At 34.9% G+C, this 15,672-nt stretch overlaps 1 protein-coding gene and 1 long non-coding RNA gene across 3 annotated transcripts; one reads left to right on the top strand and one right to left on the bottom strand.

Moving 5' to 3' along the window:
- Window positions 1–436: 436 nt before the first annotated feature.
- On the bottom strand, window positions 437–4,807 carry LOC140892650 (uncharacterized). Of its 2 annotated transcripts, XM_073301595.1 has the most exons (4): window positions 4,637–4,807; window positions 3,764–4,057; window positions 1,182–1,268; window positions 437–864 (listed from the first exon to the last, which is right to left on the bottom strand). In XM_073301595.1, the coding sequence occupies exons 1-3, from the start codon at window positions 4,640–4,642 to the stop codon at window positions 1,191–1,193; spliced, it is 378 nt and encodes a 125-aa protein (XP_073157696.1). In that variant the 5' UTR covers window positions 4,643–4,807; the 3' UTR covers window positions 437–864; window positions 1,182–1,190. The 2 variants fall into 2 exon arrangements, 1 of the variants encoding a protein (XP_073157696.1); XR_012152872.1 differs by lacking the exons at window positions 3,764–4,057; window positions 4,637–4,807 and adding an exon at window positions 1,334–1,939.
- Window positions 2,057–3,119, top strand: LOC140886221 (uncharacterized). The gene is made up of 3 exons (XR_012151481.1): window positions 2,057–2,196; window positions 2,274–2,377; window positions 2,718–3,119. It is a non-coding gene; the product is annotated as an uncharacterized lncRNA (long non-coding RNA).
- Window positions 4,808–15,672: the final 10,865 nt, after the last annotated feature.

Below are 15,672 nucleotides of genomic sequence, written 5' to 3'. Positions count from 1 at the left end.
AAACATGAGTTTATAACAATTCAAAGTTAGATCCTTTCAAAAAAAAGAATCAATTCATAGTTAGATGATATCATAAGTGAAACAATAAATATTTAACATGTCGTACAAATGCCTGCAGGGAAAACAGCTCATGCACTAAATTCAGAAAGTAAACATCATTATTGTTTGCAACATTATTCTAATTCTAAATTGTTAAATGCGGAAAAGAAGATGGGTCTCGTGCAATCACACCCGGCCTCATCAACTACTTGTTCGTGTGCACCATATAAGCGTGAGTCCAAAGAATCGACAAGTGAAAATACTTTAATAACGAATACTACTAAGTAGATGCAAAATTCTTTAATATACTTGTATGAAACTAACTTGATATACCTTTAAAGCATCGTGTGCAACTAAAATAGGAGATAACTTTTAAAAGAGTGTGCATAAATATATTAAGCGGTAAAAAAAACATTTACTACAATTTAACTTAATATGGTTAGTAATGAATCGTTTTGTGAATTTTGATCATTGATTGTGACTTTTGTTTCAATTAATCGATCTATAAACCATAGTACCATGCTGACAAAGACGCCGATATTTCTCCCGACCCCATATTATCCTACTAACAAGGACACCGAGATTTTCTCCGACCCCACATTGCTCCGACTTAGTCAGAGCCAACTCATTTCATTCAAAACTTAAGAATGAGATTTAAAGGCTGCAAATTGATGAACTAAGGTGCTGTCTTTAAGCATGAGACACTCAAACAGGCAATTACAACTCGTAAAATTCTGCGCCAACCACTCGACACTAATTCATTCCTAACTTGGTCATCCTTTATCCATATCGACTCCAACTTGAACCAATACAACTCGTAAAATGCTGTAAAACAAAAATAAATAATCGACAACAATTCCCGATGAATCTGACATACAAAAATATCATTGTTGTTAAAAAATGTCTTAGTAACAGTTATCAAAAATTTGCAGAATAATTGGTTAATTGATCGAGTCTTTAGGAAACAGTTTTTGAATTGATATTATGAAGATATTTTGGTTTTTTTTTTATGTTCTTCAACTCTATATATATGGAGAGTATTGCAATAAATAAGAAAATTATTGCATCCCAAATATATTCTATCGTTTATTTTTTCTCACAAACTTTCATAATTTGTTGTCAAAGTTTATAATCACACTTACCAATCCGGATTAGTCTCTCTCCGCCTTCCCCTTTAGTTCCGCATCGGCCTTCGCCGCCTCTGCCAGTGCCAGTTTAGCGTTCTTGATCTACAACAAAAAAATAGTAATTTAACAAAAATATATCTAATTAAAGTCAAATAGATGAAGATTACCTCGACTTTGTCTTCTTTAAGTCAACAGCATGCCTCAATTCGAGGCTCTCTTCCTCAGATTTGGCTGCCTTCCCCACAGCCTACCACATTGTGACCAAACCCAAGCCTATGCCACCCCAAATTTTGAGACGCTCCTCCTCTATGGGTTTAATCGGATCACCATACTGCCAAAAAAATAAGTTTATTTTTTTTACTTTGCCATAATTTATATGTAATAAACATAAGACTTGTCACGCGAGTCGTGATTGCACTAATGAAAGCGAGCCTTCGTCTCTCCGCATTTTTCGCCTTTGCTTCTCAGGCCGTAATAAACTCGTGCACCATTTATTTTCCTTGGACAACGGCTTTTCTTGCCCATTTCTGTATCTTCGATCGAAATCGGCCGGTGAATCCGCCCTTCTACTCTCACGCAAAACCCTATACCCTATGACCGGATTCACTGGCCGATTTCAATCAAAGATACAGAAATGGGCAAGAGAAACCGCTGCCCAAGAAAAATCAATGGCGCACGAGTTCATTACGGCCCAATAAGCAAAGGCTGAAAATGCGGAGAGAAGAAGGCTCGCTTTCATCAGGGCAATCACGACTCGCGTGTTAAGTTTTATGTTTATTACATATAAATTATGGCACAAGTAAAAAAAAACCTTTTTTTTTTTTTTTTTTTTTTTTTTTTTTTTTTTTGTAGTATGGTGATACTATTTAACCCATAGAGGAAGAGCGTCTCAAAATTTGGGATGGCATAGGCTTGGGGTTTGGTCACAATGTGGTGGGCTGTGGGAAAGGCGACCAAATCCGAGGAAGATGGCCTCGGACTGAGGCATGTTATTGACTTATTCATAAGTCTTAAATAAGAGGAAGTCGAGGTAATCTTCATCTATTCGAAATCTATTTGACTTTAATTAGGTATATTTTTGTTAAATTTGTATATTTTTTGTTGTAGATCAAGAAGACTAAACTAGCGTAAGCACGGGCAGAGGCGGAGATGAAGGCCGTGAGGGCCGATGTGGAACCAAAGGGGAAGGCGGAAATTACTAATTCGGATTGGTAAGTGTGGTTATAAACTTTTACAACAAATTATGAAAGTTTGTCGGAAAAAAATAAACGAGAGAATATATTTGGAATCCAATAATTTTCTTATTCATTGCAATACACTCCCCATATATAGAGTTGAAAAACATAACAAAAAAACCAAAATATCTTCCTAATATCAATTCAAAATAATTCAAAAACTATTTCCTAAAGACTTGGTCAATTAACCAATTATTTTGCAAATCTTTGATAGCAGTTACTAAGGCATTTTTCAACAGTAAGGATATTTTTGTTGTCTAATTCATCGGGAATTGTTGTTGATTGTTTAATTTCATTGTTTATTTTCGTTTTACAGCATTTTACGAGTTGTATCGGTTCAAATTGGAGTCGATATGGATAGAAGATGGCCAAGTTAAAAATGGATTAGTGTCGAGTGGTTGATGCAGAATTTAACGAGTTGCAAGTGACTGTTCGAGTGTTGTAGATTGTAGGATGGTCTAGTTAGCTTGGGAGTTAACGACTTATCCTATGATTAGTCCAGGGAGTGTAGGAGAGACTCGTTCAAACTGGAGTCAATTTGGTTAAGAAATAGTTAGTTTATAAGGGTAGTACGGACTGATTACTGGTAGCAAGCCTAAGTGGAGAGGGGTACATAGTTAAGAATTTAATTCTCATGCTTAGGGACAACACCTTAGTTTATCAATTTTAAGCCTTTAAATCTCATCCTCGAGTTTTGAATGAAATGAGTTGGCCCTGACTAAGTCGGAGCAATGTAGGGTGGGGAGAATTCTCGGTGTCCTTGTCAGTAACACAATATGGGGTCGAAAAAAATCTAGGCGTCTTTGTCAACGTGGTATTATGGTTTATAAATTGATCAATTGAAACAAAAACCGCAATCAATGATATAAATTCACAAGAAAACAATCCATGTTTAAAGTTCTCGATTACTAGCCATGTTAAGTTAATTTGTAAGAAATGTTTCCTTTACCGCTTAATATATTTATGCATACCCTTTTAAATTTATCTCTTATTTTAGTTGCACACAACACTTTAAACGTATATCAAGTTAGTTTCCTACAATCATGTTAAAAAAATTCGCATCTACTTAGTATTATTCGTTATTAAAGGATTTTCACTTGTCGAGTCTCACACTAATTAAAGACTCACACTAATTCAAAAATACAACGAAGTTGATTAGTTAGTGAAAACATTACCATATTTGATCTTGTGGTTTCCAAACTCAATACATTTACTAGAAGATTCATGAGTTATATTATTTAAAAGTATAGTTTACATAATATTGATCCATATGTATTGGAATAATAAACTATAGTGAAATGAACTTCGTAATACAAACATTAAATATTAAAGTATATTTATTATAGAGCAAAAGATAGTTACCAAGTCGACGACATGCATCCCATAAGACTTCAATCCACCAGTATGCTTCGTTTGGCCTGTCCCAAGACCGGCAGGCTCGGAGTGTTTGTTCGCCTTGTACTTTGTTGTCTTGTCCTTCCAAGGTTGAGAAGACCACACCTTCGTCCACTTGGACCACGTCTCTTGAGTAATTGTATCAGGATACCTCCCATTCGAACGCCATTTATGGATAGTTTGGCGGTACATTTCTTTGGTGTTGTTGTACCAAACCCTCGTTATAGCCGAGTCATTCTCTTCTTCCCATTTGTACTTCTTCTGCACAATAGATAAGAATGTATTAAAAAATTAATGTGCAAATATTAACAAGGCATATTATTGCCAAATAATACGTAGTCTTACCATAAACTCATGCCAGTACCATTGTTATTGGTCACTAGTCACATGTTTCCAAGAGTCCTTCCTCACAAGTTTGTGTGTGGAATAAAAAAGTTATGTATAGAACTTATGTACGAGGACACTTTGTGATTCTCTAGGGCAAATCTTAACGAGAAATTTAATAAAAACTGAAATTTGAATTATCAAATAAATATGTGCACATTTTAATTACATTTGAAACTTACTTATCATATCCCTACCATATTAACTCTGGATCTTAGTCATGCTAGCCCTCGGAATATGGGTCCGTCATGTCTTAATATTAACTATCTACAAATGAATCAAAGTAAACATTTCGATCGCAGCAATGTAAACCGTGATTTAGCAAATTTAGACCAAAAAAACGAAGTTATTACTATGTCAATGATTTACTACATTATACTCATCCATATAAATTTCGGAATGACCTACCCTCTGGTAGGTATTTCAATAAACAGTTTAAAAATAGGCAATATTTACCTGCATTTACAAAAACGCATCAGAGCAAGAACAACAAATTTGCTTTGAATTTTTTTCAAACAGTTAGTGTGTAGCAAACATATATATAGACAATCTTTCATTATAAAAAGAACAAAAACAAAGGAAATACAACCGAGAATCCGTGACAATTAAACAGACAATGGCCCATAGCGTAGGAAATTGAAAAGAGGACTCACAGAGAACGTGACTTCAGAGTGATGGAGACATGTAATTATCAACTTTTCTTGAGTTAGCTTTAGACGCTGATGAAAATTCAAGAATGCTTTTAAGCACTGAAATTTGAATGAGATACCCGAAAAATTTTTGAAGAGAAATCCAAAAGCTTAAAATTTATCGAAGATCAACATTCTTAAAATATTTATTACAATAAGTAAATAAATTTTTTAGATTTACAGGAAATTTACTTTAAAATCATTCAACTTTAGAACCTACAATATAAATCTGAATAACAATCAATAAGCGATAAAATCAATAGAAACTAATTAAATCGAAGCAAGTAAAATTCCTTACTCGGGCAGCATGTATATTACCCAAACACCGAGCTGGAAGTGAGATTAAAGGAGCCTAAATCCGAGCAAAACTAGCTGCAACTCGAACATCACCTCCGCGGTGTTTATATAAAAAATCCAATCGGTCGGACCGTTTTAACCGGACGATCGGACCGAAAAACCGTTTATATAATATAATATAATAAATAATATATTTTAAATTTTTAACTTAAAAGATGTATGTATATAAATAGACAAAAATATATTTATCCTGCTTTGAAAAATAAATAACCATATAAATATATTCAAAATATTAATTATAGGTATATATATTTTTAAAAGTAAATAACTTAATCAAAAAAACTTTAATAATACTAAAATAATATTTTTAACGATATACAAATCAATGTTTTTGAAACCGGATCGGACCGACCGGTTCAACCAATTCGACCGGGAACCGGTCGATTCTCCGGTCCGAAACAACTCAAAAACTGGAAAACCGGTCCAATCGATCAGAACCGGTCAAGCACCGATTGGACCGGCCAAGAACCGGAAAACCGGTTCAACCGGTAGAACCAGTTGAACCGGTTTTTCGAATTTTTTTATTTTTTTTTGAAATTTTAAAATTTTTTATTTTAAAAACTTTTAATTTAATATTTATATATATATATATATATATACATTATTATTTATAATTTTTACTTCATATTAAAAATTATTTTAATAATTATTGTTTTTTAAATTAAATAATTTATTATTTAAATAATTTATAACTATAAGTGATATTTTGAATATATTTACATATTTATTTAGCTTTTAAACTATGTTAAATATATATTTTTTTGTGTATTTATATAATTTTGGAGTTTTTAAAATTCAAAATATATTATTTATTATATTAAATTATATAAACGGTTTTCCGGTTCGACCGTACGGTTAACGGTCCGACCAGTTGGACCGTTTTTTTTAGCTAGACCGGTTCGATCACCGGTCCGGTTATGAAAATAATGGTACAAATTACAAATAATCATTCATTATATATAATAAAATATTAAATTAAAAAAATAAATCAACCGATTTTTGGGCCGGTTCCGAACGGTTCAACCGTTAAAACGATTTTTGGGAGTGTTTCGAACCGGACCGATGACCGATTCCCCGTCGAACCAGTCGGTCCGAGATTGTGATGATCCCACTGCTGATAGGGTGAAGCTGAGTTTTGGTACATGGATGAAGGCTGCTACTCATATTGGTTGGGAAAGGAGGACGGCTACGAACCTCGCAAAATCGAGGCCATCACCTGGCGATGATCCCTCCCAGAATCAATTAACTCAACAACCAAACACATTTTTTCAATTAGTACAAGACGGTGATAAGGGGAAAAATGTTGGATCCACTTCTTCGCAACAAAATCATGACGGGGCGCTGAGTACGAAGGCTACTATCCCAACCTCAGAGGAGACAGAGGATAAAACTACCTCAGAATAACCAGCGGTCAGTAATATGGACATTACCAAGCCGTGTTAGAGTTCTATAAATAAGATGGAAGAGACGTGCACGGGAAAAGCGGAAAGCTATAACCGAGAGCATGGACTCAAATCCTTATTCTGGTACTAAGAGACCTTTGCAATTTATGGAGGATATGGAGACTCATGAACATAAAAGCCCGGCCAAAAAAAGAGCAAAGGATGGTATTGAAGACATTACAACAGTTGACTTAGCGGCGGTGGTTGCCTCGCAACCCCGCCGATCACAATGAGTATTATTGCTTGGAATGCTCGTGGGCTTGGGAACCAACGAGCATTCCGGGAACTAGGGCGTTTAGTCGCCGAAAAGCGTCCCTCTCTCTTATTATTGAGTGAAACAAGGATGAGGGAGATTAATGGTAGGTGGTGGCAGAATAAATTGGGTTTCTCAGGTTGTCTTATGGTGGATTGTATGTATTGGTAAAAGTGGAGGTCTTGCTCTTCTATGGAGGGATCCAGTGAATATATCTATCAAATCGTATTCTACTGGACACATAGATTGCATTGTTCAGGAAGCTGATATGGAATGGCGATTTACGGGTTTTTATGGGCAACCAGAAACCTCTTTGCGACGGTTTTCTTGGGATTTATTGAGACGTCTTTATAGCCTTTCAGAATTTCGAGGATTACCTTGGTTACTTGGAGGTGACTTTAATGAAATATGTTTTGATAGTGAAAAATTTGGTGGTAAATCCAGAGCCCCCTCACAAATGCAATCGTTTAGGGATGCTCTGGAGGTTTGTGAAGTTCAGGACCTACATTGCATGGGTGATATTTTTACTTGGGTTAACAGAAGGAATTCAAATATTATCATTTTTTAGAGGTTGGATAGATATGTGGGTAATCTAGGATGGAGGCTCTTATATCCAACAGCTCGGGTTTCGCACCTGGATTTTTACCATTTGGACCATTGGCCGATTTGGCTTGAATTGCGCCATAACCCTATAAGAGATGTTGGTCTGACCACCATAAACAAATCGCCGTTCAGGTTCGAAAGAGCATGGCTCCTTGAAGAGGACTGTCGGGATGTGGTGATGAAGGGATGGGGTACATGTTGGAAAAAATGAGTTGTGTACTCATTTAAAGTTGATAAATAATTCGAACAAGTTGCGAACGAATTCTATATCGCGAGTAGAATTCGTAAGAAAATTATTTCTCGATTATTGATCAAATAAAATGAATGAGAAATTAATTAGTTCGAATTTATCGTGTTAAAAAGTTAATGAAAACGATATGTGTATATGAGTATATAATATAATATATTATGTTATATTATATCACATACACATATATATATTATAATATTATGTTATATATATTAAGTAAATATACATAATTCACTCGGCCATGTGGCCGAGTGAATTTGAAGTATATCACACGGCCATTCAGCCTTTGAATGGCCGTGTGGTGTGGGGAAGGGAAGCACCACTTCATGTGAAGTGGTGCTTGTTTTAATTGGTGAAAGGTTGTGTCTTTTCATTAAGGTTTTTCAACATCCATAAATAGGGATCCCTTCTCATTTGCATCTTACACAATTTTTTATTCTCTTCTCTCTTGTTTAATTCTTCTGCGAATTTTTTAAGCTTTTAGCGCTTAAGATTCGAATTACAAGACATAAAATCTTGGTTCGAATTTTTTAAGCCTTTTGCGCTTAGATTCGATCTTTAGAATTAAATTCGAGAGGTGTTTCGAATTTTAAGCAAAACACTTAGATTCAAATTTTATAAGACATAAAATCTTGGGTTTGGATTTTTAAGTTGAACGAGTAAAATTCGAATTCATAGCGTTCTGAACATTTCAAAGTTCGTGTGGCTCAAGAATTACAAGTGATCTTGCAAGAAATTCATGCGAAGGAAATGACTCTTAGTGACTCATTCCAAGTGGCGGCCATGATCGAAAAGTTGTCTCCTGTGTGAAAAGACTTTAAGAATTATCTCAAGCATAAACGCAAAGAGATGAGTCTTGAAAACTTGATCGTGCGCCTGCGAATAGAGGAGGACAACAGGGCATCCGAAAGGAAGGCCGAAACAAGGATTGAGGAAAGGGCAAATTTGGTGGAACAAAATACGAGCAAAAAGAGAAAGCACAAAAAAAAAAATGGTCCAAAGAAGGGAAAAACCAAAAAGTTCAAGGGAAATTGTTACAACTGTGGCAAACCCAACTAATTGGCTCGAGATTGCCAAGAGAAGAAAGGTAATCAAAAGAAATCAAGGGACCAAGTGAACATCCCCAAAGACGATAAATTGCCAACTTACATGTCTGATCTCATGTTGTCTGCGGTTGTGTTTGAAGCCAATCTAGTGGATAATCCAAAAGAATGGTTTATTGATACTGGAGCAACAAGACATGTATGTGCAGAAAAAGAGATGTTCTCTACTTACACCCCGATCGTGGATGTAAACTCTTTATGGGTTACTCAATTACATCAAACATTGTGGGTCTAGGTAAAGTGGTGCTAAAACTGACATCCGGCAAAGTACTAACCCTTATTGATGTGCTGCATGTTCCGGACATTCGAAAGAACCTAGTATCTGGATCAGCACTTGTCAAAGCTGGATTTATACTAGTGTTTCATTCTAACAAGTTTGTATTGTCTAAGAATGATATGTTTGTAGGAAAAGGCTATATGGAGAAAAGCCTTTTCAAATTAAATGCGATGAAGGTACTTCATAATATTGAAAGCAATAAAAGATATGCTTCTGTTTACTTGGTCGAGTCGTGTGATTTATGGCATGATCGTTTGGGTCATGTAAATTATAATTCATTACGTAAACTCGTAAAATTAAATTTATTGCCTTCAATTGATGTTAACAAGAAACACAAATGCGAGATTTGTATGAAAGCTAAATTAACAAATTCCTCATTTCCATCTGTGGAAAGAAGCACGTTGCTTTTAGAATTAATTCACACCGATTTATGTGATTTAAAGTTTGTGCAAACTAGAGGTGGAAAAAAGTATTTCATTACTTTTATTGATGATTGCACAAGGTATTGTTATGTATATCTGTTGCGAAGTAAAGATGAAGCTCTTGAAGTGTTTAAACACTATAAGAATGAGGTTGAAAACCGATTGAACAAACAAATAAATTGCTGAAAGGAAAAATTGCTCTCTTAAAGAAATGATGAACGTAATGTTATTGAGTTTAGGATTACCACAGAACTTGTGGGGGGAAGCGATCTTTTCAGCCAACTACATTCTTAATAAAGTACGACACAAGTGTAAGGATGAAAATCCATACGAGTTGTGGAAATGTCAAAAGCCTTCCTACAAATATTTAAAAGTGTGGGGGTTCTTGGCAAAGGTGGAATTACCAAAACCAAAGCAAATAAAAATTGGACCAAAAACAATAGATTTCATATGCAAATAATAGTAGTGCATATCGATTTTTGGTACATAAGTCTGAAATAAGTGATGCGCACGAAGGAACTATTATTGAATCAAGGAATGCTGTCTTCTTTGAAGAAATGTTTTCTTGTAAGGAAAATAAATAGATAAGTTATCGAAAAAGGACTTATGAAGATAAGAGTGGTCAACTCACGGAAGAACCACAAGAACAAAGACGTAGCAAGAGGGTTAAAACTGCTAAAGAATTTGGTCTGATTTTCTAACATATATATTGGAAAATGAACCAAGGACAATCAGTGAAGCACTATCAAGTCCTGAAGTCTCTTTTTGGAACGAGGCAATGAACAATGAGATTGAATCCATTATGCAAAATCACACATGGGAATTGGTTGATCTTCCTACGGGAAATAAACCATTGAGATGCAAATGGATTCTCAAACGAAAATACAAGACTGGTGGATCTATTGAAAAATATAAGGCTAGATTAGTAGCCAAATATTATAGACAAATGGAAGGTCTTGATTATTTTGATACATATTCTTCAGTGACGAGAAAAACATCAATTCGAGTATTGATATCAATTACAGCATTGTATAATCTAGAAATACATCAAATGGATGTAAAAACAGCATTTCTCAATGGGGAACTTGAGGAAGAAGTATATATGGAACAACCCGAAGGGTATGTGGTTCCCGAACAAAGGAAAAAAAATAGTGTAGACTTGTTAAGTCATTATATGGGCTTAAACAAGCACCAAAACAATGGAATGAGAAATCTGACAAAACTATGTTGTCAAATGGTTTAAAAATTAACGAGTGTGATAAATGTATTTACATTAAAGGCACATCCGAAGCATATGTTTTAGTTTGCCTATATGTTGATGATATGTTAATTGTGGGAAGTAATATTAACATCATCAAAGCTACTAAGAAAATGTTGACGAAGAATTTTGATATGAAAGATATGGGAGAAGTAGATGTCATTTTGGAAATTAAAGTTACCAAGACATCGAAAGGACGTGTGTTGTCGCGATCTCATTACGTGGAGAAAATATTAATTAGAAAAATATAAATGCGAATGACATGTCCTTGATTAAAACACCTGTAGATCCAAATCTACATCTTGCCAAATATAAAGGTGAACCTGTATCTCAATTAGAATATTCAAGGATAATTGGCAGTTTAATGTATATCATGAACTGCACTCATCCGGATATTGCATATGCTGTCAACAAATTAAGTAGATTTACGAGTAATCCTAGTAATGAACATTGGAAGGCATTGATAAGGGTACTTAGATATCTAAGATACACTTTGAACTATGGATTACATTATACGAGATATCCTGCAGTGCTAGAAGGTTATAGTGACGCAAATTGGATATCGGATACAAGGGATTCAAAATCCACAAGTGGTTACGTATTTACCATTGGTGGTGGTGCCATATCATGGAAGTCTTCTAAGCAAACTTGCATTGCTCGGTCCACAATGGAATCCGAATTCATTGCTTTGGACAAAGCAGGGGAAAAAAGCAGAATGGCTTCGAAATTGCTTAGAAAAAATCCCTTGTTGGAATAGGCTTGTGTCCTCAATAATAAATCATTGCGATAGTCAATTTGCAATTGGAAGGGCACAAAACAACATATATAATGGTAAGTCTTGACATATACACCGTAGACATAATACCATAAGACAATTGATCTCTAATGACATTATCTCCATTGATTATGTAAAATCAAAGGAGAATCTCGTGGATCCACTAACAAAAGGTATACCGAGAGATCAAATGAATTGCCTATCGAGGGAAATGAGATTAAAACCCCAAAATTAAATCTTGTAGTGGATACCCAACCTAGTTGACTGGAGATCCCAAGATCTAGGTTCAAAAGGGACAACTAAATTACAAGATTGGAGAAACACCTTGGATAAATCTCCTTCCCATTCCTATGGTAACAGGTGTTGTACGCAATAGGGGTATGAGGATAGGTCTATACCTTTAATGATTCCTACGACATATGAAATGGTATGTTAGAGTATTGCGGAATACTCTCCTAGGAGATCACCTACGCAAGTGCGAAGTGTGGCCGCTTCAAATATGTAAAGCACTCGCGGAACCAAGCGGTGTCCAAGGCTGAAATGGACACAACAGTGAGAACCAAACGAAATGTTAGAAAGGTTATTGTGTGAGCATAACTGTCTTGGTTTACACAAAACGGCGAATAGTTCAAGGCATCACGTCCACTAATTGCCAAGTAAATCTGATTATGTTTCACTAAGGAAGGTTCAAAGCCAAAAGCTACCTATCTTGATGCAATAATTTTTTGCGAGAACGCTATTTGTCGAGTCAGCATAGTCACATGCATTAATTTTCATTCATGTGGGGGATTGTTGGAAAAAATGAGTTGTGTACTCATTTAAAGTTGATAAATAATTCGAACAAGTTGCGAACGAATTCTATATCGCGAGTAGAATTCGTAAGAAAATTATTTCTCGATTATTGATCAAATAAAGTGAATGAAAAATTAATTAGTTCGAATTTATCGTGTTGAAAAGTTAATGGAAACAATATATGTATATGAGTATATAATATAATATATTATGTTATATTATATCACATACACATATATATATTATAATATTATGTTATATATTATATTATATATATTAAGTAAATATACATAATTCACTCGGCCATGTGGCCGAGTGAATTTGAAGTATATCACACGATCTTTGAATGGCCGTGTGGTGTGGGAAGGGAAGCACCACTTCATGTGAAGTGGTGCTTGTTTCAATTGGTGAATGGTTGTGTCTTTTCATCAAGGTTTTTCAACATCCATAAATAGGGATCCCCTCTCATTTGCATTTTACACCATTTTCTATTCTCTTCTCTCTTGTTTAATTCTTCTGCGAATTTTTTAAGCTTTTAGCGCTTAAGATTCGAATTACAAGACATAAAATCTTGGTTCGAATTTTCTAAGCTTTTTGCGCTTAGATTCGATCTTTAGAATTAAATTTGAGAGGTGTTTCGAATTTTAAGCAAAACACTTAGATTCAAATTTTACAAGACAAAATCTTGGGTTTGGATTTTTAAGTTGAACGAGTAAAATTCGAATTCATAGCGTTATGAATATTTCAAAGTTCGTGTGACTTTAAAATTTGTAGTGCTACTATTTTAAAGTCGATAGTCGTTGTATCTTGGGAAACGTTTGCCAATAGTCGTAAGCACCGGGACGGGGCAATAACGTTTTAATGAAAAAGAGTCAAACTCTTGCCTCGACTAATTTTCCTATAGCCATTTTTGTTCACCCGCATATACTCAATATATCCAAAGATTACTAGTATTTTTCCCAACAGTACACAGGTGGTCACAGAGAATATTCTTGAACGCACTGAGGCTTGTAGAAAAGAATTGATACTTTGGGCCAAAAACAAACTACATAACACTCCCAGGAAAATCAGGAAGCGGACGACCGAACTTAATTCTCTACGGACAAGTTTGCAACGGGAAAGTAACTCCAACAGAATTACAGCACTCGAAGCTGAGATTGAAACGCTGGCAGCTAAGGAAGAAATATACTGGAGGCAGAGCAGTAGAGTTACTTGGCTAAAGGAAGGTGATCGAAATTCACGATTTTTTCATGCTACAGCATCCCAGCGGCAGGAGAGAAATGTTATTCATGGGCTGGTTTCTTGCCATGGAGACTGGTGTATTGACAGTACACGTATGAATGATATTGTGTTGGACTATTTTATGTCTATTTTCAAATCTTTTGAGCCTTGAAAGTCTCACTTAACATGAACCAGCGGCTTTGTGCCCCCTTCTCAGAACAATACGTCCGTCTAGCCCTCTTTGACATGCACCCAGATAAAGCTCCGGGACCGGATGGTTTCTCTGCATTGTTCTATCAGAAATTCTGGAATGTGGTAGGAAGAGATGTTACCAAAGCAGCCCTTAGTGTACTGAATGATGGAGAATCGCTCAAACCTTGGAGTGAGACATTGGTCACCCTGATCCCAAAAGTGAAAAACCCGATGCTCATGAAGGAATTGATCAGACCGATAAGCCTCTGTAATGTATGTTAAAAAATTGTTTCGAGAGCCTTAACTAACCGTTTCAGGCCAATTCTGTCAGAGATTATTGCAGGGTCGTAGAGTGCTTTTATCCCCGGAAGGCTGATAACTGATAACATTATGGTGGGCTTCGAGATTTTGCATTGGATGTGGAACTGAAAGAAAGGAAAAATTGGGTATGCATCCTTGAAACTCGATATGAGTAAAGCCTATGACCGTGTCGAATGGAGTTTTCTATCGGGTCTAATGAGACGCCTTGGATTTGAAGAAGGTTGGGTAAGAAAAATTATGAACTGTGTTATGTCAGTTTCTTATTCATTCCGTGTGAATCAAGAGATAATTGGCCCTCTTATTCCAAGCCTTATTTTAAAGATCGAATGGAGTTACTTTTATATTTAATTATATAGGAAGGAACTCAGCTCCGTTAATGAATGCTTAACTCATGTGCCACGACCCATGCATTCATTGAGGCTACTCATCCATCAGAGGCTTGGCCAGCCCTGTAGGACTACCTAAGCCACGATGCTGTAAGAGGTCAAGACGACAAAAATACAGTCCCGGGATACCTCACCACCTAGCAAATAGAGTGGGTTCAGGACTTCCCCATGAGACAAAATCTTAGGAACTTGATCCACTCCTAAGTACTATATGTTAAGCACTACGTTATTTCTCCTAGAGCACAACAAAAAGTTATAGTGACTATAAATAATTCACAAAGTCATAGTGACTATAAATAATTCAAAAAAGTCATAGGAACTATAAATAATTCATCAAGTCATGGCGACTGTAAAAAAAAAATTCAGAAGAAGTCATAGCGACTATAAACAATTTAGAAAAAGTCAGAGCGATTATAAACAATTCAAAAAAGTCATAGTGACTATAAATAATCCAAGAAGTCATAGTGACTATAAATAATTCAAAAAATTCATAGTGACTATAAATAATTCACAAAGTCATAGTGACTATAAACAATTCAAAAAAGTCATAGTGACTATAAAATTTTTTTTCAGAAGAAGTCATAACGACTATAAACAATTCAAAAAAAGTCAGAGCGACTATAAACAATTCAAAAAAGTCATATCGACTATAAATAATCGAAGAAGTCATAACGATTATAAAAAAATTTCAGAAGAAGTCATAATGACTATAAAATTTTTTCAGAAAAAGTCATAGAGACTATAAAAAAAATTTCAAAAGAAGTCATAGTGACTATAAAATTTTTTTAGGAAAAGTCATAGAAAGAGACTATAAAAAAATTTTCAGAAGAAGTCATAGTGACTATAAAAAATTTATCAAGCCATAGCGACTATATAAATTTTTTTTCAAAAGAAGTCATAGTGACTATAAAAAAAAAATTTCAGGAAAAGTCATAGAGACTATAAAAAAAAATTTCAAAAAAAGTCATAACGACTATAAAAAATTTAAAAAGTCATAGCGACTATAAAAAGTTTTTTCAGAAGAAGTCATAATGACTATAAAAAATTTTCAGGAAAAGTCATACAGACTATAAATTTTTTTTCAAAAGAAGTCATAGTGACTATAAAATGTTTTTCAGGAAAAGTCATAGAGACTATAAAAAAATTTCAGA

Source organism: Henckelia pumila, chromosome 3 (assembly GCF_033568475.1).
Source record: "Henckelia pumila isolate YLH828 chromosome 3, ASM3356847v2, whole genome shotgun sequence".
Classification (NCBI taxonomy): Eukaryota; Viridiplantae; Streptophyta; class Magnoliopsida; order Lamiales; family Gesneriaceae; genus Henckelia; species Henckelia pumila.
This window is presented reverse-complemented; position numbering and strand designations above follow the sequence as displayed.

What these genes read in the sequence shown, in the direction of transcription:
- LOC140892650 (XM_073301595.1), bottom strand. An exon ending in GGATGCATGTCGTCGACTTG is followed by an intron (nt 1,269 to 3,763) that starts GTAACTATCTTT and finishes TTTTTGTTGTAG; the next exon opens with ATCAAGAACGCTAAACTGGC.